The sequence below is a fragment of the Chroicocephalus ridibundus genome, chromosome 2, assembly GCF_963924245.1.
Source record: "Chroicocephalus ridibundus chromosome 2, bChrRid1.1, whole genome shotgun sequence".
NCBI lineage: Eukaryota > Metazoa > Chordata > Aves > Charadriiformes > Laridae > Chroicocephalus > Chroicocephalus ridibundus.
This window is the reverse complement of record NC_086285.1, coordinates 42,398,941-42,426,210: the sequence shown is the minus strand read 5'-3', so window position 1 is coordinate 42,426,210 and position 27,270 is coordinate 42,398,941. Positions and strand designations below refer to the sequence as shown.

The 27,270-nt window shown below is 47.2% G+C and overlaps 1 protein-coding gene across 1 annotated transcript; it reads right to left on the bottom strand.

Annotated features, from left to right (window-relative positions):
• Positions 1 to 1,454: 1,454 nt before the first annotated feature.
• Positions 1,455 to 24,414, bottom strand: NR1D2 (nuclear receptor subfamily 1 group D member 2). The gene is made up of 8 exons (XM_063325186.1): positions 24,130 to 24,414; positions 20,651 to 20,911; positions 18,483 to 18,571; positions 17,384 to 17,528; positions 15,142 to 15,758; positions 11,340 to 11,525; positions 7,194 to 7,404; positions 1,455 to 2,693 (listed from the first exon to the last, which is right to left on the bottom strand). The coding sequence occupies exons 1-8, from the start codon at positions 24,143 to 24,145 to the stop codon at positions 2,497 to 2,499; spliced, it is 1,722 nt and encodes a 573-aa protein (XP_063181256.1). The 5' UTR covers positions 24,146 to 24,414; the 3' UTR covers positions 1,455 to 2,496.
• Between the last annotated feature and the right edge of the window lie 2,856 nt (positions 24,415 to 27,270).

Here is a 27,270-nt window from a genome sequence, read left to right as displayed (position 1 = left end):
GAATATCTATCTATAGGTATACACAGTCAATCTAACTAAAAATTTAATAAGCAGTAATTACTCAGTCCTGGTTATACATTCCTAAAGGCTTAATAATACAGTTTTAAGAAGGAAAAAAAAAAAACCAAACAAAACACAACAAAACACAGTTGTAGGGTGGCAATCTTTGTAAGAAGCCTTCTTCCCTCCCAAAACAACCAAGGGTTAACTGTACTTTCCACATGTGAAATGGGGTCTACAAAGAAGTCATTTCAGCTCCTAAATAATACAAAACATGTGACTGTGTCCTTTCTAAAGTCTGAATGGTTCAATGCGTAATTCGGTGAAGCTCTCAAACAAGTAATACTGGTAGGATGAAGACTGTTAACAGAAATGAGGACAATATGCCCCGATACCACATTTGGATAGCAAAACTGTACGTATTAAAGGGCCATTATCCAGTGGTTAAAGCAGTTTCAGGCAAGAGGATGGCTCTCCCTGTAGCAGCTGCAGAGGAGGGGAATGGGTGGGCTCTTCTGCTCTTTAGACAAGGCTAAAGCCAAATTTTCCCCAGCTTTTACTCCCTGATCAGCACTCCTTACCGCTTTCCCAAGGGAAATCCCCAGCCCAAACCTCCCCTCCTCTGCTCAGAGGCAGGCAGAGGTCTGCCTCTGCTCCCGCTCCGCAGCAGGGACGAGGGCTCCCACGGACCCGCTGCTGCCCCGGAGATGCTCCTGCACAGCGAGGAGGAGGCTCTGCAGTCCGGCGGCTTCCTGCCTCCCCACCTCAACCACCGCATGCATCTAAACGCAGTAACAAAAACGGAGAGGTCTCTCCCTCCGCAGCGTAGTGTTACCAAACGCTAGAGCCCCGGAGGGCTACCTCTGAGGGAAGCTGACTAAACACAAGGGTAATGGAGCATCTTCTTCCCACATTAGCAAAATATAAACATAACTAATTAACACAAGTGCTTTGACTTTTTTTAATCTCTCTTTTCTGGTGCCAGGTCCTGCTACAAATGGAGAAAACCCACAGAGAACCACTTTTCCTAGAAGGAAAAGCGGCAGAATTTTAAGCCTTGAGGATCTGCTTTGTAATTTGCTACTGGCATAAACAACGAAAAAAAAAAAGTCCCATTTGTTTCTTAGTTTTTTGTGGTGGTTTTTTGTTTTTGTTTTTTTTTTTAAGAAAAAAATCCAGACCATCCAGCGCACCTTCTTTGCACATACACACACACACGCACATGCACACGCACCAATGGAGAGCTCCAGAAGAACAGGCATGGGAACTGCAAAGCCCAAATTGTGAAAAAACATGGGGAATCTCACATTTCTGTGTTCAATACGCATTTAGCAATGCAGCAGCAAAATGATGTATTGCAAGAAATAAATGGTCACAGAACACACATACACCCAAACGCAACCATGGATACATTCCCCCACCCCCCCCTTTTTTTTTTTCTCTGATAGATGCTGTTACTCATCTGATTGTTTCTTTCTGGCTGTGCTGAAGTTTTTGAAGAGCATCTGGTGCTTCTTTAACCTTTAGCAGAACGCAAGAACCTCAGTGGCAACGGACAATCAATCTCATCAGTGCCACAACCAACCCTCTCCACTTGAGATTCTCTACGAACCCCTTCCACAAGTTGAACCTGACTCTGCCCCTTTGGTGCCACTCTGTTGTGTTTTTTGTTTTTTTTTAAATTAACAAACACAGCATATTAATGCAAATTCGATGTTTTCTAAAAATTAGAAATGCTCAGATAATTAGCTCAGCAATATGCAAAGTGCATCTATTTGGTTCTTTCCATAGATCACCTTCTGTTGTAAGTTTAAATTCCTTCACAGTTTAAAATATTGTGAAGAAATTATATGTATACTTTATGTATAGAACTATTTATATACATACACATATATACACACAACTCTGTACTTTATATAGCGATAAACACCCATTACTTAACTATTTATATTATATACACATGGCATGAACACACGCTCAGTGAAGAGTTGATGAGGGCTGAAATCATTCCATCGGGTTTAATGGAACAACAACAGTGAAACCATGAGTGAGTTACCAAGAGACACAGACGTACATCTATTAGATAAGTGAAAGACCAATTAAATCAGCTCTTCCTATTAGCGCAGGATTGTTCCCACCCCATTCCATGCTCCATATGCACATAACACAGCTATTTTGCATTCAGTTTACATGAGAGGGCAGTGGTGGTTCTTTTTCTCTAAGTGAAAGAACAGTCCCTATTTACTCGGGCTCATTGCGACCTCTTCTGCAGAAGTGGGGCACAGCTGGGTCTGGACGTCTTGGGGGACTCCGAATGCTGCGCCGCCCTTAGCTGAAAGCACCTGCTGAAGCGTTATTGCATGGTTATGGGACAGCTATCAATTGTTCACAGTCCGTGAACTCTCTCCGACAAGTGGTACAACTGTATAAATACATATTTTAGCACAAAACAGTTTTAACACGAGGCAAGTCCAAGTACAAACGAGACCTAAAGGCCTATGGGTGAACTTTAAAGGCCAAGAGTTCTTCAGAGTGCATGTTGTTTAAGGAACGCAAGTCAGGTAATTTCAAAAGAAGTTTTGTGAAAATAGAGGCTTCATTTGGGTGGTTTTTCATGATTAAGGTCCTTAATGCACGGATTAGCGTTTCCTGAAGTGCCTCCACAGAATTGACATTTTCTATTCCAGAGCGATCTAAAGAGAAGGGGGTGGGGAGGGGAAGAGAGAAAGAAAAAAAAAAACAAAAAAACAAAAAAACAGGATGGGGGGAGGAGGGGGGGAAAGAGAGACTGAACACATGTAGTTTGCAAAATAAAGCCACTGCAAGAATCACTTACTAAATTATCAAACACAAGAAAAAATAAACACTTACGCCAGAAGTTTCAAACAAAAAAGTCTCTGAAATACTATTTAGCATCAACTTTGTACAACAGTATGAAGCTCGTGCTGAATGGGCAGCACTCCATCACCTTTTCTGTAATCACTTACCCACGTTACCAGAAAAGGGCCGATTGAAACACACGCTTAAATATTTTGCTGAATCACAACTTTCAACGCAAGGAGAGAGACAGGGCACATGGAAGTAAACATTTCAAACGTTTTTCAAGGCTGGACATAGAACCCTATGCTGAAACTGGAGGCTCATGTTTGAGGAGGGAATCCCACTCAGGACAAGCCACACTCTTCTGCACAATGGGATCCCCAGGGGCAAAGGGAGTCCAAGCCTTGACATGACTGGGGCACCGTTTCTGAGTGCGTTCTGAAGCACTTACAAAATGAAACATGACGCACCCGAAAATTCCCAGCTGAGGAAGAAAAGAAGAATTTCAACATCAAGAAAAAATATTATGCTTTCACATACTGCACTCGCCCCACACCCAAAACATCTCTTTCAAGAGAGCTGTATTTAAGAACGTGCCCGTTGTCCTTAGGTCGAACCTAAGCAAGCAGCTGAAAAGCATGGATTTTTAAGCAAAACATCTCACCTAATAACCACACACAGCAGCTGTTTTTTTCCCCCAACCTGTAGCCTCTCTTAAATGCAACATAAATTCAGCAGGGCCCGTACATACACGGGTGACGGACACAAGCAGAAATGCGCTTTGATGTGTACATGTACTTAAGCACTTTGCAGAACTGGGACACAGAATGACAACAGCTTTCCGGAGTAGCACTGAGTCAGATCGTACAGTCAGAGTGGGAATCCCTTCCTTATGCTGTCAGTGTCGATCCAGTCTGACCCTAGAAGCCCTCCTGGACTATTCAGTGCAGGTCCCTACCGCTGTGGGAAAAACTATTGTACAATCCACTTAGGGATCCATCTTGAAGCAGTTAATGTGTTTTGTTCCCTTAGAAAGATTGCTCCAGAACCTTCTACTCTAACAATTGGGAATTTTGATTAATATCAAACGATGTTTATTAGCACATATCCCACTCTTCCGTGAAGACTGTTCATTAGGTTGGATAGCCGCACTCCGAGAGAGCACATGCGAAGACATGCCTCCCTGCCTTTATTTGTTAAGCTATCTTATTCCACTCACCCCCTGCTTCGCAAAACCTTTAGGTTTGCTCTGTCCTGAGCAGGGATGATGACATTTGCACGGAATACGCCAGATGAGGTTTCTCAAGAGCTCTGTAGAGTGACAGCAGTACTGCCTTGCCTCTGAAGGCAGAAGAATGCAGGCCATTCTTTCCTGGCTGCCTCGGGGGAGTTACTGGAGCCTCCTCTCTTCAATTAGTCCAAGTCTTTCTTCTCCCTCTCCGTCTACTTCCAGTTGCTCCCAGTGGCCAGCAGAAGTTTTTGTTAGTACCATCTCAGTAAGAGGGAATAATAGAGGGTGTGTATTTTATATTCTTCTGCCACAAGGCATCACCCCCAGTTAAGAGGCTATTTGGTCTCTAGACCTGCACAAACCACATTCTTTCAGCTTTGCTTCCACCTTGCTTCTTCCTTCTTCAGTGCCCATGATCCGTCTTGCTATCTCCCCTCCATCTTCAACACATCTGAACACAGCTAACTGAAGCCAGACGTGAAGCGTTCTTTCAGTTTTGGAATGCTACCAAGGTAATTCCTCAGCACCACCAGAAACACTTCCACATCCTCCCTGTATGGCCCTGCTTTTTCTTTCTTTGCCATATGACACCAAATCAAGAGGATGTACACAGTTACGCTTATTCCTTGCTACTATCCCTGCTGCTTCTTGCTGCATGTTCTAAACATCCCTGTAAGAGTGACTGTTCAGCCACTGTTATGTGGAGATGCTTCTGACAAGTCTTCTCCCCACGAGCACTATTTAGAGACTTATGAACATTTCTTTTTTTTCCACTGGTATTTTTTTTTTTTTTAAGATCTTAAACAAATGGAATTCTTTTAAAAAGATTTTTAACTAGTGCAGCATGGTATTTTGTATTCTGGATCACTTAATCAGGATTTGACAGTCACACTCTCCTGTCTGCTTTGGGAACTGATGTGAATCTTGACTACTCTCTATCTTTCTTTCAATCTTCTCTTGAGTGACTTTCATTCTGAGATGAAGTAGTCTTAACAGCCTTATTCTTCCACCTTCAGTTCTTCTACCAGTTACGCCACCTTTTGCCTTTGCCCACATCTCCATGTCATTCTCTCTCATGCTGTTCCTCAACTCTTCCCCCTTATCTAATTCAGCTCTGCCTCCACCTTATGGGAAATAACTCCCTGGGTCACACTCCTCCTTGAGGGATGGGGTGCAGGGGATCTGTCCTTCAACACCTGTTTAAGCAACAGATACCTGCAATCCTTCAGTTCTACAGGCACCTCTTCCTGCTGGCAAGCCCCTGCACTGCAAGCATCTTCCCCAGGAGCTCCGCTGAGGACACGTCTGTTCTTCTTCGGTAGTTGCTCAAGCGTGAAGCCTGCTCACTTACTCACTGGCTTGGGCAAGTAATGACTGCAGCATTTCAACTGAGTTGCAAGCTACAGAGTCAAGTTGATACGAAAATTGCTGGACTCACAGTGGCCGTCAAGGTCACTATTGCGTCTGGAACATGGTACAAATGCAAGTTTGGGCCCAAAAGTTAAAAGACCAGTGAAGTTTTGCTTTATAAAACCCTAGAAACATTTTGTGAAGATGTCCAGGAAGGCTGTGATCAGACAGCAGATCAGATCACAAGGCAGCTAAGATAGGGAGCGACAACATCCAAAGCTATGATCTGAAGAGTCCCCAGCAGCTGCAAGCAGCCTGAATACCAAACAGCTCCTCTTTTTGTCCTGTTGCACGGCTCTGACGTGATGTGCTGTACATGTTACATACCATCCCTAAGCTAAGACCTGCTGGGAGCTGGCAACAGCATGGAGCAGTGCTTAAAAGGCTGAGGGAGGCTCTGTGCTAGAAGCACATTTTACAGAAGAGCTATGGCCTCTTACACACAAAACAGGTGGCACAGAGACTGCAATAAGGGCTCAGCAGCTGAGCAAGCAAGAAGAATGGCTGTAGCCTAGTTACGACATTGCACAAGGAGGCAAGAGGCCTGGCTCTCAGTCCTTATTTTAAAGGTTGTCTCCAGTTCTCATCAATTCAAGTTTTTGAAAGATAAAAATATGTAAAGCAGAGTCTGGAAAAGCAACAAAAGCCCAGGTTTCTCTCTGCTACTTGAACATTTTCACTGACAGAGTACAGTGACACACTTCCTTCATGCTGCCATTCCTTCTGGCTTTTGAAGCTTCCGGATTCTGTACCGCCCTCTGCTCATTACCACCACTTACAAACTGCAGAGGCCCCATCCTGTGCTATTGTACTTCGCTTAAGCCATGCATAAAGCTATTAGACTGAACTGTCCTACCATGTCTACAGAGGCTTCACGTGCCTCCATCACCATGCCTGGGGTGCCCCTCTCTGATCCGAGAAATGTGGGTCTAAATCACTCCTGGAATGAGTGGAAGAGGTGCACTTGCTCAAGAGGTGAGTGGCCCCCAAATGCTGGCTTGTTGTAGAAGTGGGCACTACTAGCATTCCTGCAAGGTACCCCTAGAGAGCTCCTTACCCAGCAAGCAGCTATTCTGCATCTTGTATTCCAGGCATTATATGCAGAGCTAATGTGCCTAATTTGAGGCTTTAGATAATACTAGAGAAGTAGGTGCTTAATCCTTCTTTGAATCTGGGCCAGGGCGTTCTGTATATCCAGGGACTGAAACAAGATATGAGGCTGGTGAAGATGTTAGTGGATTGGCAGACCTTTAGCAGTAAGAAGTCACGATGCAGATGAATAGGGCTTTCCTGCTGACATAGGCAGAGATCAAACTTGGATTTAGACTTAAGATACGCAATAGACTTCAATGATGATACTCGGAAGTAAAAATACCACCTTATCCCAAGACTTAGGCTGTGCAAGTCAGGAGTAATTTCCCTGATGCTGTTCTGTGAAACTCAGATGAGTCAGACAAATAGCTTCTAAACAGCCACCGGGCAGCTATGACATGTATTTTTGCATTCTATAGAAAAAGTAGCAGGAAAATACAAGCCCATTGCCACATTTTTCCAAAAGGCAATATTAGAAAGAGCAGATATGTAAAAAAGTAAATTACAGGCTGCTAGTAGCTTAAAATCCACTAAATTGCACTTAGACGTGAAATAATAGGGTATACACTTTACAGAAGTCTTTTAATAGAGAGCCATATTCAAAATTTGGCAAAGGTGTAAGTTAACTTTCTCTCCTTACCAGCAGATACCAGGACAACCGCTGTAAACAAACTCATTTCCTCATCACTAAGTTGCAGGGCATTTAGTTTCTCACTAAATTCAAACATTGAGTTGAGCAGATCACCAGCTCCCATTGAATGCAAGTCATCCACGCTGTACTTCTTTCCACTCAGGAAGGTGACAGTACGCTCCTTTGCGTCAAACAAAGATGCAAACCGTACCATTAAAACCTGGTGAAAGAAAGAGAGAACAACAAAACCAGATAAATACAGGTGGGTTTCTAGAAAAGCCAAAGAAACAATTAAACCTTTTAACATCATTCAAACTGTCTCGTTAGCCACTGTACAAGCATTCTATACCAAACTGTCAGCATGCTACTGCGCTGTAAAAAACAGTGCAAGCTCTGGCCCAGTAGTCCCAGAGAAACAAAGAAGTGAAAAAATTAGCAACTGGATGCAGGGGAGGGGCTATAGCTCATGAAAGGAAGGAAAATTAAAATTTAAGCCTCAGACAGCCTGAGCCACGGAGACAATGCCATTCACAAATACGCCAGTAGGACAACTTGCTTAAGCCACTGAACAGCCAAAGGCACACAGAGCATCAAAAAGAAATGTTTTCTTGGCCACACTTATGAGGAGAAAAACAAAGGTATTGAACCAGATTCTCGCCTGGCGTAAAGTGGAGCAGCTCCATTGCAACACTGCCGATTCACACCACCTGACGATCTGGCCCACTAGGCATTCTTTGGGAAAGTACCATGCCCCCATCCCTGCTCCCACAGGAATGTTAATGAGCTCTGGTAGAAAGGTGCCACATGTAGGGCCTTCAAAAGGCTGGGGAAGCAGGGCTTGAAACGGCACCTGGTCTGTAGCTGCAGCTGGGAATACCCTTTTGGTATAAGCACCTGGGCTGGAGCAGTTGACATGTGCTGAACTTACCCCTCTGGGCCGAAATTTCTCTTGTGGTTTCTCAGGCGTATTGTGAAATGTTTCCCTCTGGAATGGCTCGTAAAGTTTCATTTGCTCATGTTCAACAACCTTATTTACATTTTCAAGGTTTAAGTTGCACACAACAGCCTTCTTATTTGGAGAAAATGAACCAACTGGCACTGGTTAAAACTTCAGACTTGCTGTAATCTCTTGGTGTGACAGTTGTCTCTTCTCACTTACCCTACATAACTGCATTAATTTAAATGTTTACTACAGATAAGAGGAGAACCAGGTTTCCAGCAAAGACTAGTGCCTTTGACAAGCGTAAAAAAGGAGGGGTCAGGGGAAAAAAAAAAAAAAAAAAAAAAAAAAAAAGAAAATGTTTGAGAATTCAAACACCATTCATGCACATTACATGACCTGCTCCTAAATTTAAACAGCCAAACGACATGCAGCAATCTTGATGGACACATGGGCGCTATGTATTATTCACCTTTGTCACCTAAGCTATCTGTCCTTTGATGACATTAACTACAGAGTGCAGAAACCTAGGCGCAGAAGCCCTCAGAATACAACAAAAGGAGACAAAGGGTAGACAGACAAAGCTGAACTTGTGCATTAGCAGGGACCCACCAGATACTCGACAACTCTCCAGTTCAAAATGATATTCCCCTTACAGAACTGGGCTTTAGAAACATGAACTTTAAGTAGTGAGCAACCACTACTAATGCCGGTATTCAAAACTGAAGCCCGTGAAGCTGTGTTGATTTATACTAAGGTGAAGATCTCGCCCATAGATTTCAATGTCACCATTCTATTCCAAGGAAGAACAGTTTAGACTATGGTATAGCACATCACTGATTAATCCTGTTTCACTTCAAGATAGTCTCCTATTTCTGCATGCTGAGGATACACCTGATCAACCCTATCACCTGTCCATAGCAACATAAGCACACTAAAACCTCCACACAGGCAAGTTCTTGCTCACTTCCCCACCACCTGCAGCCAAATTACCAAGTTTATGAGGCTGTGGAGGAACTGAGTCACTACCCGAGTGGACCCAAGGGGCTTCTTAGCTCTACCACCAACTACATTTGGAGTGGGGGCTTGGTGGGGTGGGGGAGGACCAGCTCAAATCCAGTTGAGTTCCTTATTTTAGGCTCACTGCTCTTTCTGAGCTGGCTCCCATACAAAGCCATACAAATGCCACCACAATATACTGAGATCCCCAGCACTGCCAGTTCTAAGAGGGCTTTTTGGTTTACATGTGTGCGAAGACACACAGCTATGTTGCTTCTGCACCAACATTGTCTCCATGCATCTTAGCCCCAGACAAACAAGCACTTCTTGAACATGAGCTGCTGGTAAGCACAGTGCCAAAACAGCCACACACTGGTACCCAGGGGAGCCAAAACAGGCTCAGAGGCAGTACTTTTACTCAGGTTCTTCTATTAACATGTAGAAGTTGGGACATCCTAGTTTAGTTACCCAGAAGACAGAAATGACTTCATATGCACCAGGCTTTCAAGCACTGCCTTTTGCCTCAGTTGCAGTGGTTTCATTAATCCTGACTGGTTTTGGTTTTTTCCCCACTGGCCTGCAGCATTATTTACGTCGGGTTTTTTTTTTTTTCTGTTGTTAAGATGCCACGTAGGCCTTTAACTGCAGGTACCAGCTCTCTAACAGAAATCACTAATATTTCTTATAAATAAGTGAATAGGGATAAGCATGCAGCCATGCATTGTTATTAATTCCCCTGGATATAGAAACCTTCTTATCAGCAGTGCTTGTAACCGGCAAAAAAGGCACAGGAATGAGGCTTGAGAAAAGCCTGAGGTGAAGAAAGGCCACGACAAAATATTTTACTTGCAAGACATGAAGGTTTGGCTTTATGTTATAGGAACAGTTCAAGCCTGATTTTCTGCCCTCCTTGAGGGCACTGGACAGTATACCACTTTGCAGAGGAAGGAACCAACATTTTTGTGTAATGTGAACAGCAACGTAAGAGACTGTAGCTGAAGAAGTGAAAACACAGCCCTTAGCTCCAGGAGTTGTAGATGAATATTAAAAGATCAAGAATAAGTGTAACAGCAAAAAAATACATGACAGCAAACTGGAAGAAACAAAGAAACTGACACGCTCCAGGCACCAAGTCTTCCAGTGTAACTTGTACCTTCCAACCCAACAACTGCACATTTTAGAACCAGGCTGTATAAACACAGATGAAAAACCCAACACATTACTTGAGACATGTCTTCAGTTGAGGTAAATACAAAATCCAGCACCCCTCTTTGAAAGAATAAAGCAAGTAAACAAGACCAAAAGCATCACCAACCCTGTCCCCCCCAAGAAAAGGACAGTAACATTGAATACTTGGGAATTCAGCTCCTCTGGCCCTCTCTGTTTAAACTTTGTATTTGAACACTTGTAAAATGTGCATGGTCTCCAACAGACACAAGAATCTGGAAGAGCAACTAAAACCTTAAGTAAAGGTCCCCTGGTGACGGCCACTAATTATAAAACAGCACCAAGCCCTCTGGTATACTTCCCAATTTAACAGCACTAATTCACACACATGTCACGCTCGCAAGTAGGTGAGATTAACCACAAGAACCTGGTGGGATTAGTCTAGGGTAAGTCAGGCTGCAGCTGGCACACAGTATCTACAGAGCCACAGCAGTACAGCTAGTTATCAGTGTTACTGCGTTGGAGATGAGGCTTCAGCAAACCCCAGGTGCCTCCAAAGGCTAGTGGTGACTGCTCAGCGTGGATGCTCTGACTTTGGCAGGGAGCACAGTGGCAGACGGAAAGATATACAGAGCAATAAACACATTCCTCTACAAAACCAGGAAGTCAGTGGATAGCTTTCTAAACTATCCACCCTTCCAGATGCAGTCTGCTTCTCTCCAGGCTAAGCAAACGTAGCTATCGAAGTAACCGCTGCTATACAAAACCAAGAATCTCCTCCTCAGTCTTTTATTAATGCCCAGAGAAGAGGAAAGGGTAAAAAGGATGAGCACTTTAGAGCTACTTGGAAGAGGGACAGCTCACCACGATTTGACCAAACAGAAGCACTGGACGCCATGGACACCACCAGCTTAAGGAAAGCTCAGAGCTAGCATCCACAAACAAGCTAGTTTTGCCTGATATAACCCAGTTCTATTTGGTTTTGGTCCTAAGGGAGTCAGACTGATGCATAGGTTGTCAGGTCCGCAATATACACACAGTGGTCTCACCTCAAAGGTCCCAGCCTTCAGAAGATTAACCTGGTCATGTTGGGAGAGATCTCGGAAACCTGGGATGCGCTTGGCAAACTCCACCACTTCCTTCACTGCAGGGGTAAAACTCAGGGAAAACTCTTCCCAGACTTCATGGCCAGACTTGTTTGGGTCCACATGGGGAGTCTTACTCATTGGGCAGACCTGGTGTTTACAAAACATAGGCAGAAAACAACTCTTAAAGATATAATTCCAAATACTGACAAATACTTGAAAGAAGCAGGTTCATTCTTCAAGAAAAACTTTGCAATAACAACTAATCGAGAAAAAAACATCAGTATTCCTCAGTCAAGTCCCAAAGCAACTGGATTTCTCCCCCTCCCTTTAAAACAAACAAACAATAAAAACCCCATGGCAGTCCATTAGCACTCTGTTTCTAAATTTGCTGACCTGGAAACGCCAACACTGTTTGCAGCCAGAGACTTGAGAGAACCCAGGTTATGCTATTCTTCCCTGATGTCACTCATGCCTGACATGTGGATTTCTCTTACTTGTATTATCCCTGTAATCTCACACTTAATCATGATTTCACAATCAATTGATTGTAATCTCATAATCTCTACTACAATCATTCTCATGTATCTCTGTTTTGCAGACACCTCAAGTGATTCAGTCAAGGTGACAAAGGTGTCAACACCAGAGCAAGGAACCGATCCTTGGTTTCCTGAGTCACAGGTTTACACCCTCATTACCAGGACAACCTTCCTCTCCTACATGCTTGCTTTTATTTGTATCACTGAAGGCGGACCAAGGAACTGGTATTCCAATTTTGCTCAGTCACAAAATGACAAAATGCTCCTTCTTTTATACAAACATACAGTGATTTGTTTGTAGGAAAGTCTGAATCTGTTACAATGAGATCAGACGTATCAGTCAAGGCTGACTGCCAATAAATCCCCTCTGTAAAACCCAATCAGACGCTCTGAGATACTTACAGTTCTGCTTTCTAAAATTTACATCTTTTAATGAAGTTTAAACCTTTTAATATTCAGTTCACCTGTCATCATCAAGAACGTCAATTCCTTTAAGTATGTCTCACAAGTATACTACACAGTGTATATAATCCTCCATAATGTTAGCAAACCAAAGAGAAAACAGTCAAATACATCAGTAATTCCTTAGAGCTACACTGCTTTTGCAGGGCATCTGGAATCTGATAATCGCCTAGCAATTTTTTGTGTGGAAGGTCCCAAGTTCCATTACAGGGATATATTCAACAGGTATACACATGTGTGCATGTTTGGCAACAGCTAGGGAAAACACAATGGAAATAGTTAGATATACATTTCTGGTTGTTTTTTTTTTTCCTCCAAATATCAGTTACTAACTGGGCAGTCAATATGCAGAAAACTCATCCCTTTTCTTTCTCCCCAAAAGACAAGGAACGGAATTGCAGATTTCTTGGTTCAGTTGTGAATCACAACATCATTTGTGTGCCTGAGGAAACGCCCAAACCCAAATGACTGCTTGTCGGGTGGAGGAGGACCTTTTCCATAAACTGAAAATCACAGAATATTTTGTCAAAATGAAAGCCCTAGGCACACAACCAGAAGCACAGCACACACTAACCACTGCTCTGTCCATGATGTTGCAACAGTTGATGTGGGTATTATTGAAAATTCAGTACTCTGAGGACAAGGAACCTCTGGTTCAGCACCCCGCTCTGATTTGGACACAAAAAGCCCCTTAACTTCTCCTCCTACGACGGTTTACCCTAACCCCCAGGCACTTGGTCCCAAGGGGAAACTGCCACTTTCCCCCCATCCGTGTAATATGTCTAAGCTCTCTTGAGAGACCTCTGCCCAAGCATCACAGAGTATCTCAAGTTGGAAGTGGCCCATGAGGATCATCGAGTCCAACTCCCTGCTCCTCACAAGACTACCTAAAAACTAAACCATATGACTAAGAGCGTCATCCAGACGCTCCCTGAACTCTGACGGGCTTCCTATGGAAGCAGATGTCAGCTTGCACAGTCACTCTTAGAGGAACCTCTTCAGGAACGACCTGTTCGGCTTTGCTAGTTGTGGGAGTATTGAGTAAAAAAAACAGACCCCTGAACATCTGTCTCCGTACTGGTTCAGAGTCTAACTACACTCCCTTACTGCTACTGACTCATTTCGGTCGGATCCACTCTCATTGAGCTCTCCGGCAAAAACCCTCATTCATGCCAGGGATGCTGGCGGAAGGCTGCAGTGCCCTGTTGGATTCGGTTTTGTTTCCTCATCGTCAGCTGCGTTAAACCTCCCTGCAGCTGCCACGCAGAGGTCACACCGACTGGCCGGGCCTCTGCAGGCAGCACCACTCCCTGCCTGCCCGTACTGACAGGTTTAACCTCTGCTCCTCAGGAGCGCCAAGAATGCCGTGGCAGTGACTCCACATACTTTCCCTGCAAGGAAGAAAGGTTGGGAATGATTATTATTTGCCACAGTGTAGTGCCCGGAGTCTGCAATTAAGGTCAGAGCCTGCTAGGGATGGTATGGTCCACTTACACCGTAGCCAAAGATGACAAAAAACAAACAAAGAAAAAAAAATTTTAGAAAAAAAGGAAGTCCAGCATCAAAACAAACAGCCTTTGCTGCATGGAGACTCTCAGGGGCCTTCAAGAACCTGTGAAGAATCTTTACGAACTAGGAGGAAGAAAAACACCGGCAGCTCGGGCACTTGAGAAAGGTCAGGGGCTCACGCTTCTCAAGGGGAGCGCAGGATGAGAACGAGGATGTTATGTTCTCTCATCCCAGGCGGTTCCAGTGATAAAGAGAAGGACGATCTATTTTAAGGGGCTTACAGAACTGGTTGCCTGAATGGCAGAAAAACAGCAGGTGCAAGGCAAACGAGAGGGACCTGTTATGGAAAGGGGGAAAAAAAAAAAAAAGGAAAGAAAAAAAAAACCCAAACCAACTGAAAACCCATATGCTAGAAAACAGGAAGCATCCTTGTTAAGAATTCAGTGAGAAAACACTCCAGCAAAGGGGTCATCTAAGGTACCATCTAAGGTACCCGGAAGCATGTTAAGAGCTTCGCTTGTGTAAGTACAATGGAAAAGACCCTGGACTTCTCTCAAGCAGTTGAGCCGTGCATCTTCCCCTGCCTCTGTTCAGACCTGAGGATGTTCTAGGTGAGAAAGATGCGCAGCCTCTGGGTCCCATTGAGCCTGTATTTTACACTGCCTGTAACAGAATCAGCCTATCCCCATTAAAACAAAACAAAACAACTCCCCCTTAAAAAAAACCAACACAAACCAAAAAAAGAAACAAAACAAGAGAGATTTTATAACCCATTAGCAAGGCGTGCACTGGCTCAAAATCCTAGCCCTGAGGTTTCACCCCAGAAATTTGCTCTGAGTACCTTTAAGAAAAATACAGCATATCTGATTGTGCAGATTATTTTAAAGTGAAGTCTTCAAGAGAACTGAGTGAAGAAGCAAATTTATAAGCTCCTAGTATCTATTTTCAAGTCAAGCCAGTTAAGAAACCCGTGAGTTTTCTTGCAACCAATGCTCTTTGACATTAGCCTACTTTCAGTTTGCTAAAAACCAAGCCAAGAAACCCCATCACTTGTATGATTTCAAATCCCCCGCACAACTTGAGCCATTATTCTCCTTCATCACAATTTGCGCTGTCAAACTCACACCACTATTTTAAGTTTCAGCAGTTGTGCCAATTGTGTGCAGCTCCACTGATTAAGGAGTGGGGTCACAGCGGGATCACACCCATCACTAAGCCTTTCACTAAGTCAAATCAAACAATTGATATCAAAATACCAGATGCATTCTTCCTCCAGTGCTGCACGAGTAAGCGGTATTCTTGTTTGGAGAAAAGCCGTCTTCTGGGATCCTATCACACAGTCGCTGAGTATAACCACTGCTGAAGTTCATGCAGTGGCTATTTGGGAAACACATGGCGTGCCCGCTCGGGTAATGCATTGCGCTTCTCCCTTTGTACTGTCCACCAAGGTGCTGCTCGCCTTCAGGGTACTGAGGGCCACCCAGCCCACTAACACAGTGCTCGCTGCTCAAGACGTACTGCTCCGTGTTCTTTGACACTCTCTCCCCACTCTGGGACTGCATCATCTCTGCTGGGTTCTGGGACTGTTCTTGGTTGTACATGAAAGTGTCTTTGTGGGCCCTAGTGACCATACCAATCACTTCTTCCTTAGCCATGTCAACGCTAGGAGGGGGAGAAGGGCTTTTGATGGTTTCCCTCTCTTGTTTGGGCTTGGACAAAAGGTCTTCTTGAGGTGCTTGATCCTGATGTTCTGTTAACGCTTCATTGGGTAAGTGACCGCTGAACTGACTGTTCATCATGGTTTTCATGGCACTCTGCATTTCAATCAGCATCCTCTGTTTTTCACGTTTGGGAATGCGGCCAAATCGAACAGCTACCGAGGTGGAGAAACAAAAAGTGGTGGGAAGGAGGGGGGCGGAAACCAAAAAAAAAAAAAAAAAAAAAAAAAAAAAGGTCAATCCTGGAAGCGTTAGCATGCACACCCACAGAATACACAACCCAACCAAAAATCTTGTGTTTTAAGGGAAGACTTTAACTGCTCTCACCAATACTACAGCAGGTCTATTACCACTGAAGTCAAGGAGCTTCCTGGGCATAGGACAGGCGTGAGATATGAAATGTATGCTGTTGTTTACATACAAAGAGAAGGCGGCTCTGAAGCACACAATCTCTAAAGCCTTTTCCCCTTTTGCTAACAAACCTGGCTATGGACTATACACACAGTTGTGCTAGTTAATTAAGTGCCAGGCTTTAAGATTGGATCAATTAAATCAGTATAACTTTGTGACATGACAATTAGCTGAATTTAAACACAGTTCATATCACATTTGAATAGAAGTCCTACAAGACAGCTCCTCATAGACCAATTATACAACTTGCCAAAACAGTTAAGAGAATCAACGCTGAATGAAGCTTACCTTGGTATATTTTCCCGATAACTTTGCCATGACAAGGACATTTTCTGCTGGCAAGGGGATGGGCATCATTGTGGCTGCAGCACTTTTGACCCTGTCCTAGGGAATCTACAACTGCCTTTACCATCCTGTCCAACCACAGCCTTACAAGGGCTTATAACCAGTTTCGACTGATGTAATTATGTTCATGCAGTAGTCCATCATTAATGTAACTAAATCTCTTTCATTAAAGCAGGTGCAACCTTACGCGCAAACAAGCGCCTAGGGGATGAAATAACTCCTATGCACGACAAGAACTCAGAACAATTATTTGGAATAAGTTTTAACACTCCACCCACTAAATTATTAACAGCCTAAGATTCCTAGCTCTTGTGAAAGAGACACCCAGAGAAAATTAAAAAGTGAAACAGAAGGAAGAGTTCTGGTTTGTGACAGTGTGTAAGTTGTAGCAGACTCAGGAACTACACTTTCAGCATTGCACTTTAAAGAAAAGTCACAAGGAGTGGACAGCCAGCAAGGTGGTCAGAGATACAGCTCAACATTACCCTTCCCTCCTTGCCTTCCCCCTCCCTCCAAGAAAAAAGAAAAAAAAAGGAGCAGATATATGCTCATCCCACGCACCCAAACCTACGTCTTTAGGCTCTATAATGATTACTCTAAGGTTATCAGCTCAGGCAGAATTCCTTTTCATTGAAAAAGCAACAAAACAAAACAAAAAAAAAAAAGAAAAAAGAAAAAGAGAAAAGTCTTGTTCAGATTCAGGCAGGATACAGCTATAAATATTAAGTCATTAAAACAAAACTAAGACTCTGGTTACAACCGTCCCCTTTAACAGACCACTGCAGCACATCCCACCGCATGAGCCTCCAGAGACGGGAGGACAGCACTGCGGCCGGTATTGCGTTACCAGTTCAGGAGAGTCGCGGAGCAACAAGGCAAGCTGACCTACATGCTCTCAGACCGGGAACCTGTCCCTGACTGTAGGGCTGGCTGCCTTCACTGCCATTGAGACCCTCAGCAATCGGCTTTTGAGGTGGGCAGCAGATTCCCTCTCAGGGGATCACTGCTCGGTAGAGGAACGTACCATCTCTCGACATCCCAACAGACAGGCATTTTTTGAAGCGACACTGCTGGCATCTGTTCCTATTCATTCTCATTATAGAGCAGTTATTATTCTTCAAGCACTTCTTATACTGGATGTTTTGCTGAATGCTTCTTCTGAAAAAACCCTGTAAACAAACAAACAACCCCCACAACTATTATTACAGCACATGTCAAATCCTCCTGCCAAGATTCACCTCTCCGCAAGCACAGAAAACCCCACTGTCTCATCAGCTGCTTCAGAGCCACCAGCCCCAGGTGATTTTAAAGAACATGCTACTCTTCATCACTTACTTCCCCTTCGTGTGTGACCTGTGTAAAACACAAACTAGTTATGATTTCTAATTATAGAAGATGCTAAGTTGTTCCCTGCAGAGTCAGCACCTAAGAGCAAAATATATCCACTATTACTTCTATCACTGTACTGACCATTTACAAGATATCCCCTCAGTCTCCTATGACATCAAGTGCAAAGATGGAAGTCAAAATCAGATCTCTTGACTTCAGTCTCCATAGTTTGGCAACAAAACCATCCTGTTGCACCACATGACCTTCAAAGGTAGTTCTCTCACATAACCCTTAAGTTGATAAACTCTATCACAGAACATAAAGTTTGGAGCGTTACAGTATCAGAAAATACAGATCTACTGATGCGTGCACACACAAGCACCCAGTTCTGGCTTTCCCTGTGGTAAAGAATTGCTTTTCCAAAGCTGTTTTGTTCTGTGTCCTGGCCCAGGTGACAACTCACACCCACTATCTCTTAATGCAATTAACATTCACATGTCTTGCGTGACATGGTCCTCACCACCTCCGTCTCCAGTTCTTCTTCTCTGCCGTGCACTCCAGGTCAGGCAGGATCAGACAAGGGGCGAGAACAGAAAGTAGTGCAGAGTCTGGAAAATGCTGTGTATTGCTAAGTGGTTTGCCTTTTCCTACAACTTATACACTGTCTGAAATTTCTCAGACTTAAGTTTAACAAAGAAGCATACAGGTGTTTTTTCAGCAGAATCGCCCCTTTCCCCTTGTGGGGAGAACTAGAACATTTCACCAGCAGGTTGGTAAGCAGAAACATAGCTCACCTTGCAGCCCTCACAGGCGTGAACACCGTAATGAAATCCTGAAGCAACATCTCCACAGACTTTGCAAAGAAGAACCATGCCATTAAATTCTAGAATCAGAACAGAAAAGTCAAGGATATAGAAAACCAATGACAATTGCAGGAACCTGTTTCCAGCTTTTAAAACCCGGGCTAAAAGCAAAATATGTCAGGTCAGTTCAATATACAAAAAAATGCAGCATAGGAACAGGCAACAAGAATGTACAAAACCCCTGAACAGTTCAGAAAGTACCAGTGCAAGGGCTGGGGGGGGGGGGGGGGGGGGACGGGGAGGGGAAGAAAAGGACAAACATGAAGCACTCAACAGAACAGGGAGAAAGCACGTATTCCCTGGACTTTCAGTCACAGTAGCATTGTACTCAACTGTAGAAACAGAAAGTCTGCTTACATTTATGCACTTTTAAAAGGACCATTAAATTAACTACGCCACCAAAGCTCAGGCTCAATCTGTTTTTCCATCAGGACATGTAAAAGCCCATATCCAGGATACAGGTTCCCTAACTAAGAATAAACATATTTTCTTAAAAAACAGAAATATTAAAGGACACTTTATTTTATTATATATTGTAAACAAGCCATACAGTCTACCCATGTTATAACAATTAAGGACTGGTAACTCAGCCACATCTACGCATGTAAAGACTACTCATTTGAGTGCATATCCAGACTGGCATGCTTGCTCACTTGAACTTGAAAATACCTTCTCAGCCCTGTAAATATGCTCTTGGTTTGGGGTTTTTCTAAGGTTTTCCCCACCTGTTTTATTTCAGCTTGTCAATAAAGATTTTTTGCAAGTCCTAAGTGCTGGTCTAACACTGGTTTCACTGAAGCCAATGGGAATTTTACCAGTGACTTCAGTAACCACAAAGTTACCTTAACCGTGAGCAACGCAGACAGCTGGAAATACACCCAAAGAACCATATTCTACCAGAAAAGCAATTTATTTTGACATTTGGGTTTCATTTATAAAGAGGAACTAAAACTTTTTTTTCCTAAAGGTTTTGAAGAAGAACCAAACCACAAAATTTCTCTTTTTTTTTTTTTTGGGGGGGTGGGGTGGGGGGGGGTTTGGTTTTGTTTTTTTAAATAGAGTTAGTACTGAGCTAAAAATGTTACCTATCTATCTATACATCTAAACAGTTTACAAGAGGTTTCATCTTCAGGAACCTCCGACCTGATATCAAAAATCTAGTTGCTAGCGAATTTTTAAGAGGAAGGTTCTTACTAAGAACTTAGGGTAGGGACACTTCAAAAAAAAAAAACCAAAAAAACCCCAAAAAACCAACAACCAACCACAAAACTTTTAAGGTAGAACTGTTAGATACTTATTCTAGCTTCACAACAACTCAAATTAATAAATTTGATAAATTCTGCCAATAAAAGAATTCAGCCTTTGAAAGACTAAATTCGAGCTGAGTGTTTGTTGAAACGCTCATTCCAGCACTCAGTTTGATTCATGCCCTTCCAAAACTGTTTAAATATAGTTCTTCATCATCAATCTTCTCTGATTACCAAAAAAAAAAGCATGAAACAAATAGCTGGAGATGGATTGTCAAATGCATTTTAAAAGGCTATCCTCTCGTTCCAGCTTATGAGTACTTTGGTTTTTTACATCCACAAATTAAGACTTGGAATGAAAAAGGTAAAGGTCCCAGCTACAGCTATGTAAATATAATATAAAGTTTCGTCAATTTATTGTTCCTCAAAGACATGTTGGGGGGATGGAAGGCGAAGGGGCAGGGGAGGGAGCATGAAAAAACAGAGAAACTAGATTTTCAAGACAGCTCCATAAATACTCCTGAAGGCAGTTTCTGATTACTATTAACTTTACTTCATTGCATCTTTCTAACCAAATGCTTGATTTTTATTAAGATCAGTTTTCACTAGCGAAAAATCTGAAGTAAAGCTGGACTGTATTTATAGACTGTTTGAAGTTAGCAGCAACAGGACATCCATCTATTAGCATTTGTATGGCAATAGCGTACATATTACCACACATACCATGGAAAAAGATAAAAATGGAGGCTTTGCTATGTGCCTTCAAAGGAAGGCACACGGAAAACCTGGTTGTAATATACACGGGGGAAAAAAAAAAAAAAAGGTGGTTTCAGGAACCAGCAGCAAACATACTTGTGACTCCATTATGGCCTTTTGTCAAACCAGCAACACTCGACTGGTTTGTTTTAATAGTCTCCTCGAGCCGATCGCTCTTGAGTGCCCCATCCGAGCCCTCGCTGCTCCGGCCATTGCAGCCGCCTTCCGAGGAGGAACTGTTTGGAGAAGACGGTACAGGCGAAGAGGACGACTGGAAACCGCTGTCTGAGCTCTCGCTGTGACATGAGGCTGGGCTAGATGCCGAGCTTGAAGAGCTGATGTAAGCTATCACACCCCCTGAGGCAAGAAAGAAAAAAAAGAAAAAAAAAAAAAGAAAAAAAAAGGCGGGATGTAGTGACATAACAAGCAGACATGCACCGCTGCCATGTGAGCCACGCCATGACCCAGCACCGCCAGACCCAGCCATCACGTGTTCCTGGGAGCACGCCTTGCCCTCCCTCCCTTCTCTCCATCCATTCCCAACAGCTGACCTCCCAATCTGCCCCGTCCCCTTCTCCCATCTCATCCAGCCTCCTTCAACACAGGTCGGGATGAAACGGCAGAGCCAAGAGGTGAAGGAACGAGCCATGGTGGCTGGTGGGATGGGGAGAGGGCACGGGGTAGCCCAGGGAGGGTTTCCCCATCCGCCCTCTGAGCGGAGCTGGTCTGGAGACACAGCAAAGGTGAGATCTCGCAGCGCTGCGGAGGCAGAATGCAAACCAGACAGGTTAGGGACAGAAATAGGGCAGGGTGAAAGACTTGGTGCAGGCTGCGTGCCAGAGGCACAGAAAAAAAAAAAAAGGGCTGGGAGGTACCGGTGATGCAGAAGGAACGGGGGCAAGGGGAACGAGCAGTGCTGCAGCCTGGTGAGCCCAAACCGAATGCCTTTTTTTTTTTTTTTTTTGCAGCGTTTCTAGCAGCAGCTGAACTCCCGACTGCCAGGCTGCAGTTTGCAAACAGCCTCTGCCCTGCCGCATCTTGCAACCTGACACACTTGAGACTCCCTCAGATGAAACAGCTTTTTGTCCTCGGGCAGCCCTGGGAGCAGCCCTGGCTTCTCGCAGGCTCCTTTTTCTTGCTCGTAAGCAAGAGACATTGTTCTCGCTTCACTCGAGTTTGTCTCCAAGACTCGGCATTTCAAAAGTCAGTATAAAAAACACTTGACAAAAATTTCAACAGTGGAAGCCACGCAACTGCTTAAATAAATCACACTCAGCATCTTCTGTTTTATGCCCGTATTGCTCTGCAGAGTCCCTTCACAGACGACTCAGGACGTTGCAGCAAGGAACTCCACACACCAAAGAATTAAAAAAAACTTTAAAACAGCCACGCGCCGGCTTCCTTTGGAGGAAAAAAAAGCATGGGGTGTCTGTAGAGTCCTCCATCGAGCGGGTCGGCATGGCAGGCGGGGGCTGCAGCCCCTTACATCAGCCATCGCCTCCTCACAGACAGAGGCGGTGGTATTATACAACCCTGGGAATATCCCTGCTTGCAGGCAGAAATTCTGACTTACAAACCTCCATTACTTTTATCAGCTATAACGGTCCTCTCAGCATTTCTGTGCCAGCTTTACTGGCCCATTTCCTCTTTAACATTTAATTTATTTATTTTCCCCCCCCACCAAGGAAACCACCGCCAGCACCCTGAGGGACCCTGAGCCCCGAGAAGCCCCTGGCAGAGCCACCACCGAGCAGAAGTCAGACCAAGCGGCCGTGTGACATGCGCGCTACACACAGGCTGCCGCTCACGTTCCTGGACACCTGTGACCCTAAGCCCCACCACTGCCGTCATTCCCACAGGGATTTATTTATTTAATTATTTATTTATTTCTTTTAAAGAAATCCTCCACGCAGCACACGGTCCAGGATCAGGTTTTTGGAGAAAGGAGGATTGCGATGGACGCAGGGGTCCCACAAGGACATGAGGAAAAAAAGACAGTGCCAAACACCTGTGCCTGTGGTAGGACACCACCTATGTGACAAAGGTCCTGCTGTCCCCTGGGCGCTTGCATGCGCCTCTGCCAGGTGCCAGGTCAAAGCTCACAAGTCCACCCAGTCCAAGGGAGGCACCGAGTTCCTCAGCAGGCGCCATCCTTATCTGCGAGGGGCAGAGCAGGACACAGACACAGCCCCGGCAGGGAACTCCACCTTGCCCCACACCGCCACCTTGCCCCACTGTCTTTGAAACTCTGCCTGGTGAAGGGAGATGCTCTTCTCCTTCAAGGGTAACACCAATGTCATCGGGGGGGCACGGAAAGAGCATGTCTGGGCGGGGGTTCACCTCTTGTCTTCTGAAGGAGACCCAGACAGCTGGGCTGCTCCCGTACCCTGGAGAGCCTGGTGGGCCTGCCTATGCCACGGTCAAGGTTTCTAGTATTTTTGTAATTTTAGAAGTCGCATTTCCTCACGAAGCCTATTTTTGTTTCATCTGCAGTTAAAAGTTGAACCTCATAGACGGTACAGGGCGATAACTGGAAACAGAGACCACTGGGCCAGGGGCGCACTCGCGCCCCGCCGAAAGGGACCCCGGGGCCCACGAACCGATGCGGGGGGCTCTGCTCGGGGCCGGGTGGGGGTGGCGTGGGGGGTCAAACGCGTCCTTCTGTCCCCGCGGAGCCGCGCTGGGGCGGAGCTGCAAGGGTCCGGCCTGGCGGGGATTTAGTTGGGGGGGGGTGGGGGTGTGGATCACGGTAACGTGCAGGTATTTCATTGACGCAGAGAATGGTGAAGTTGTAACGACGTTAGGGACCGTTCCACCCGGGCCCGGGGATGCTGCCGCAGCAGGGGCTCCCCCGGCCGCCACCGCCACCAACAACCCCCAGTGACAAAAGAAGCAAAGCGGGGTCACCCCGCCCGCCCTCCCTCCCTCCGCCGCGGGGACGCAGAGGCCCGGCCGGGCCCTGCCCCCGGCCGCCCCCTCCCCGTTACACAACGCCGCCCCCGCGCACCGGGCCGGTCCACGTGCGGCCCCCCCTCCCCACCGCCACCGCCGGCTCCGCACCATTTCCCCCCCCCCCCTCCCCGGCTTCCCCACGGGGCCTGTCGCGGCGGGGGCGGGGCCGGTAACGGCGGGGGCGGGGCCGGCGGCGCCGCAGCGGCGCGGCCCCACGTGTCCCCGGCGCGCCCCCGCCGCCGCCCCGAATGTAGGTCACCAAAACAGCGGCCGCCCGCCCGCCTCACGTGTCCGCGCCGCCCGCCGCCCCGCGCCGCCGCCCCGGCACTATTATGCAATCCGCGCGTCACCGCCCCGCACGGCCAATGAGCGGGCACGCCGCGCGGAACGTAAACACAGGGCGCACATGGCTCGGCCGGCGGGTCCATGTGAGGCAGCCCGCCGCCCTCCCGGCCACCAGCGGGGACGGGGACGGACAGCGCCGCCGCCCGCCGCGCTCCCCCGCCCCGCGGCGATCCCGGCCGCTCCCCGCCTGCGCCCCCGCACCCGCCCGGCCCGCCGGGACCACCCCGCGGAGCCCCCCGCCCCCCCCCCGGGCCCGCAGCGGCCGCTCCGCTCCTTACCGGCGCTGACTTCCATGGCGGCCTCCCGTCGGGGCAGGGGCGGCGCCGGGCCCGGCGCGGTTGGGCTCGGTTCCGCTCGGTCGCTGTCTTCCCCAGCTCCGCCGCAGAAATCCCCCCCCCCTACATGCGGGAGGGAGAGGCGGCCGCGCTGTCGCCTGTCAAGAGCGGTGGCTGCTGCCAGTGCCCGCCGCGGCGCCCTCCCCTTTACAACAAAAGCGATCGGGAGCCGCGCAGAGTTGCGGCACCGCCGGCCCGCCCCGCCCCGCCCCGCCCCGCCCCGCCGGTCCGCCCCGCCCCGCCCCCGGCCGCCCCCCTCACCCAGTGACACACTTTCCGCGCCCGCCCGGGCGGCGGGCGAGCGGTGGCTCACGTGCGGCCGGCGCGTGCCGGGGCCACTGCGGCGGCGGCCGGGCTCGCCGCGGTGGCGCGGCTCCTCCTCGTGAACGGGGGTTGCGTGCGGAGGGTCCGTCGCCCCCCCCCCCCCCCCCGCCTCTTCCCCACCACTCGCCACCTCCGCAGCGCTCGCTCGCCCACCGCGGCTGGCAGTGGCCCGCGGGTCCGGGTGACGGGCGGCGGTGTCAGCATCCGCCGCCGGGCTGCTCCGCCGCCGGGCACCGGCAGGAAATGCCACTGCTCTGATTGATTGCCGCGGCTAATTAGCTCTCTCCTCTCCCCCACCACGTTGGCTGGCCGGCGCTCCCGTCCCCTGCCGGCCGCTGGTTTGCCTCAGTGCGGGGCGGGGGAAAGGAAAACCCGGGAGAGACCCCCTGGCGTGCACGCCCCTTCAGCCGAAAAAAATGCAATTAAGGGTCCGGGCACGGCCTGCTCCCCCCCCCACCGCCCCCCGGGGGGAGGGACGCACCCCCGCGGACACACCGCACCTGGGCGGTGAACCAGGGAAGTCCCCGCTGGGGGTGGACCACCCGCAGCCTCCCACAAGGGACCCCCCCCAAAAAAAAACCCATCACAACACTAAGGAGGATGGAGGGAGGGACAGAGAGGGGGTCGCCATTAAGTGAACGCAAAGCCCAAAATGAAGCTCTGTCCTTCCCGGGCCCCCGGGAGGCGGAGGGAGATGGACGTGGCGCACTTCGCCGTGTATTTTTGACTTCCAGGCTGAGCAGGAGGCGGTGGGGTTAAATGAGGTTAACAAGCGGAGGTTAAACGCAGCTAAATGTAGTTTGCCGCCTCCTAATTTGGGTGAGTTTCCTCTCAAATGAGGTAAACAGGTCAGTTTGGGCGAGCTTCCTCACTTCTCGAATAAGGTAAACGGGTGAGTTTTCACGTTTTTTCCGCCTGTGGCCCAGCGGCCGGGAGGCATCCAGCTTTCCTCTTGGTCCACACACAGAACCCACCGCCATCTCCGGGCCCTCCATCCCCCAGCCCTGATTTCTGACAGCAAAGGCTTCTTGTCCTCATATTCCCAATTTCCTCCTCATATTCACAGGTGTCCTCCTCATACCAACTCCAAACTACGTTTCCTAAGCCCTGCCACGTTACCCTCTGTCTCTCTCGCACAGCCCCAGCCTGCTCGGCTGGCCATCAAGCTGTGCTGCCTGTCCTGGGCACAGCCAGCTATGGGACATGATGTCCCTTCCTATGGTAAGGGCACCTGGGTGGGTCTTTGTCTCACTCCTCTGCCTGTCTGCTGCTCTTCGCAGACCAGGAACAAATTTGATGTACTTGAGATTAGCCCAACCTTGCTACGTTAAACCTCCCAAAGGCTGAAATTGGCCAACAAACTCAAAGGAGAAGATAGCGTATAAATCAAATATCTTAGGAAACCAAGTTGAACACCAGAAACAGCAGAACAAGTCTTCTCTGCCCATGCATTCTGTGTCTCTGGGAATTTTTTTGTTATTTTTGGGTTTTAGCAAAGCAGATGCTTGTGTAATATTTACTAACCAATGGGTTACCAACCCTAGATGTTCCCTGAGACTAATGAAAAAACTACAGAACTCGAACTCTTGGATAAGGCAGGAGACTTCAATTTGCAGGTGGTGGTGGAAGCACTCAGAGATGAGTATGCAAGCACTGGCACTCAGACCAAAGGTCCCATCTGGCCTGCAAGCAGTCTGTGGTGCTCAAGGGAGGCTCCAGGTTTTTCGGGTCCATGGACTCCATTCCTGAGAGTGGCCAGTAAAGGGAAGGACTGCTCCTCCACTTCCTTTGTGGGCAAGGACAAATGCTGCTGCTCCTGCCTGGCGGGACAAATGGGAAAGGCAACATACATAGCTTCGTAGAACACTGTAGGGAGAGGCTGTCACGCTATTGCTCCCAATCTTGATCTCTCCCATTTACCACCAGGATAGGACTTTGTCCCTCCCAAAGGGATTCCAGCCTCTAATATCATCTGCTTTTGAGACTCCCGGGGATCATTATAGCAGTTTCAGCCTGCTCTTGCCTCTGGCACTGCACTTTACAGTCCTGGAGCCACCCCCCGCCCATCTTCAAGAATGTCTTTATTTTGCTTCTCTCTCGTATCTTAGACCAGCCCCTTCCTTAATGACCTTGGACTGCTCCCTGTGCTCCCATAATACATCCTCTCTGGTTCCTTCCCTGAGGTGGCTCCACACACACACGGGTTGCAGGAGCTGAGCAGTTCTCTTACGGACAGAGTATGGCAAAAGCAAGTAATAGGCCCACCACCCAGCCTTCCACTCCAGCATTGTCCTTGTCCACAACACCAGAGGAAGCCAAAAGCTGTGTTTTTCTGAGAAGGTCCAGCAGGTAGAGCTGGCTGTGGATAGCCACGGGATGGTGCAACCAGTGTAACTCCCATCCTGGAGTTCCTAATGGAGAAGGTCTCATAAATGGCCCTCTCCACTGCTATGATATAGGTCTGCTGGTCAGCCCAAAGGTGTGGACTACCACAGTAGTCCATGAGAGGCGCTTCAGTGTTTGGAGGAGAAAACTGTTTTAGAGAGCAACGAGGTTTTTATTCTGCCCTGTAACCTGGGAGAAGACAACACTCTGCCAATGGGTTGCAATATGGGAGCCAAATTTTTCTTGGACCCCCTTTCCACCTACCTCTTCCAAACCTCACATAAACAAACACCTGTGGCTCTGGGTGCTGATCAAGTCGTGATGCCTGGGCCTCTTCTTGAGGGGCTTCTCTTTGACCCTAGCTTGTTCCCTAAA

What these genes read in the sequence shown, in the direction of transcription:
- NR1D2 (XM_063325186.1), bottom strand. An exon ending in AGGCCATAATGGAGTCACAA is followed by an intron (nt 18,572 to 20,650) that starts GTATGTTTGCTG and finishes TTCTGATTCTAG; the next exon opens with AATTTAATGGCATGGTTCTT. An exon ending in TGAAGGCTGGGACCTTTGAG is followed by an intron (nt 7,405 to 11,339) that starts GTGAGACCACTG and finishes TTCTTTCACCAG; the next exon opens with GTTTTAATGGTACGGTTTGC.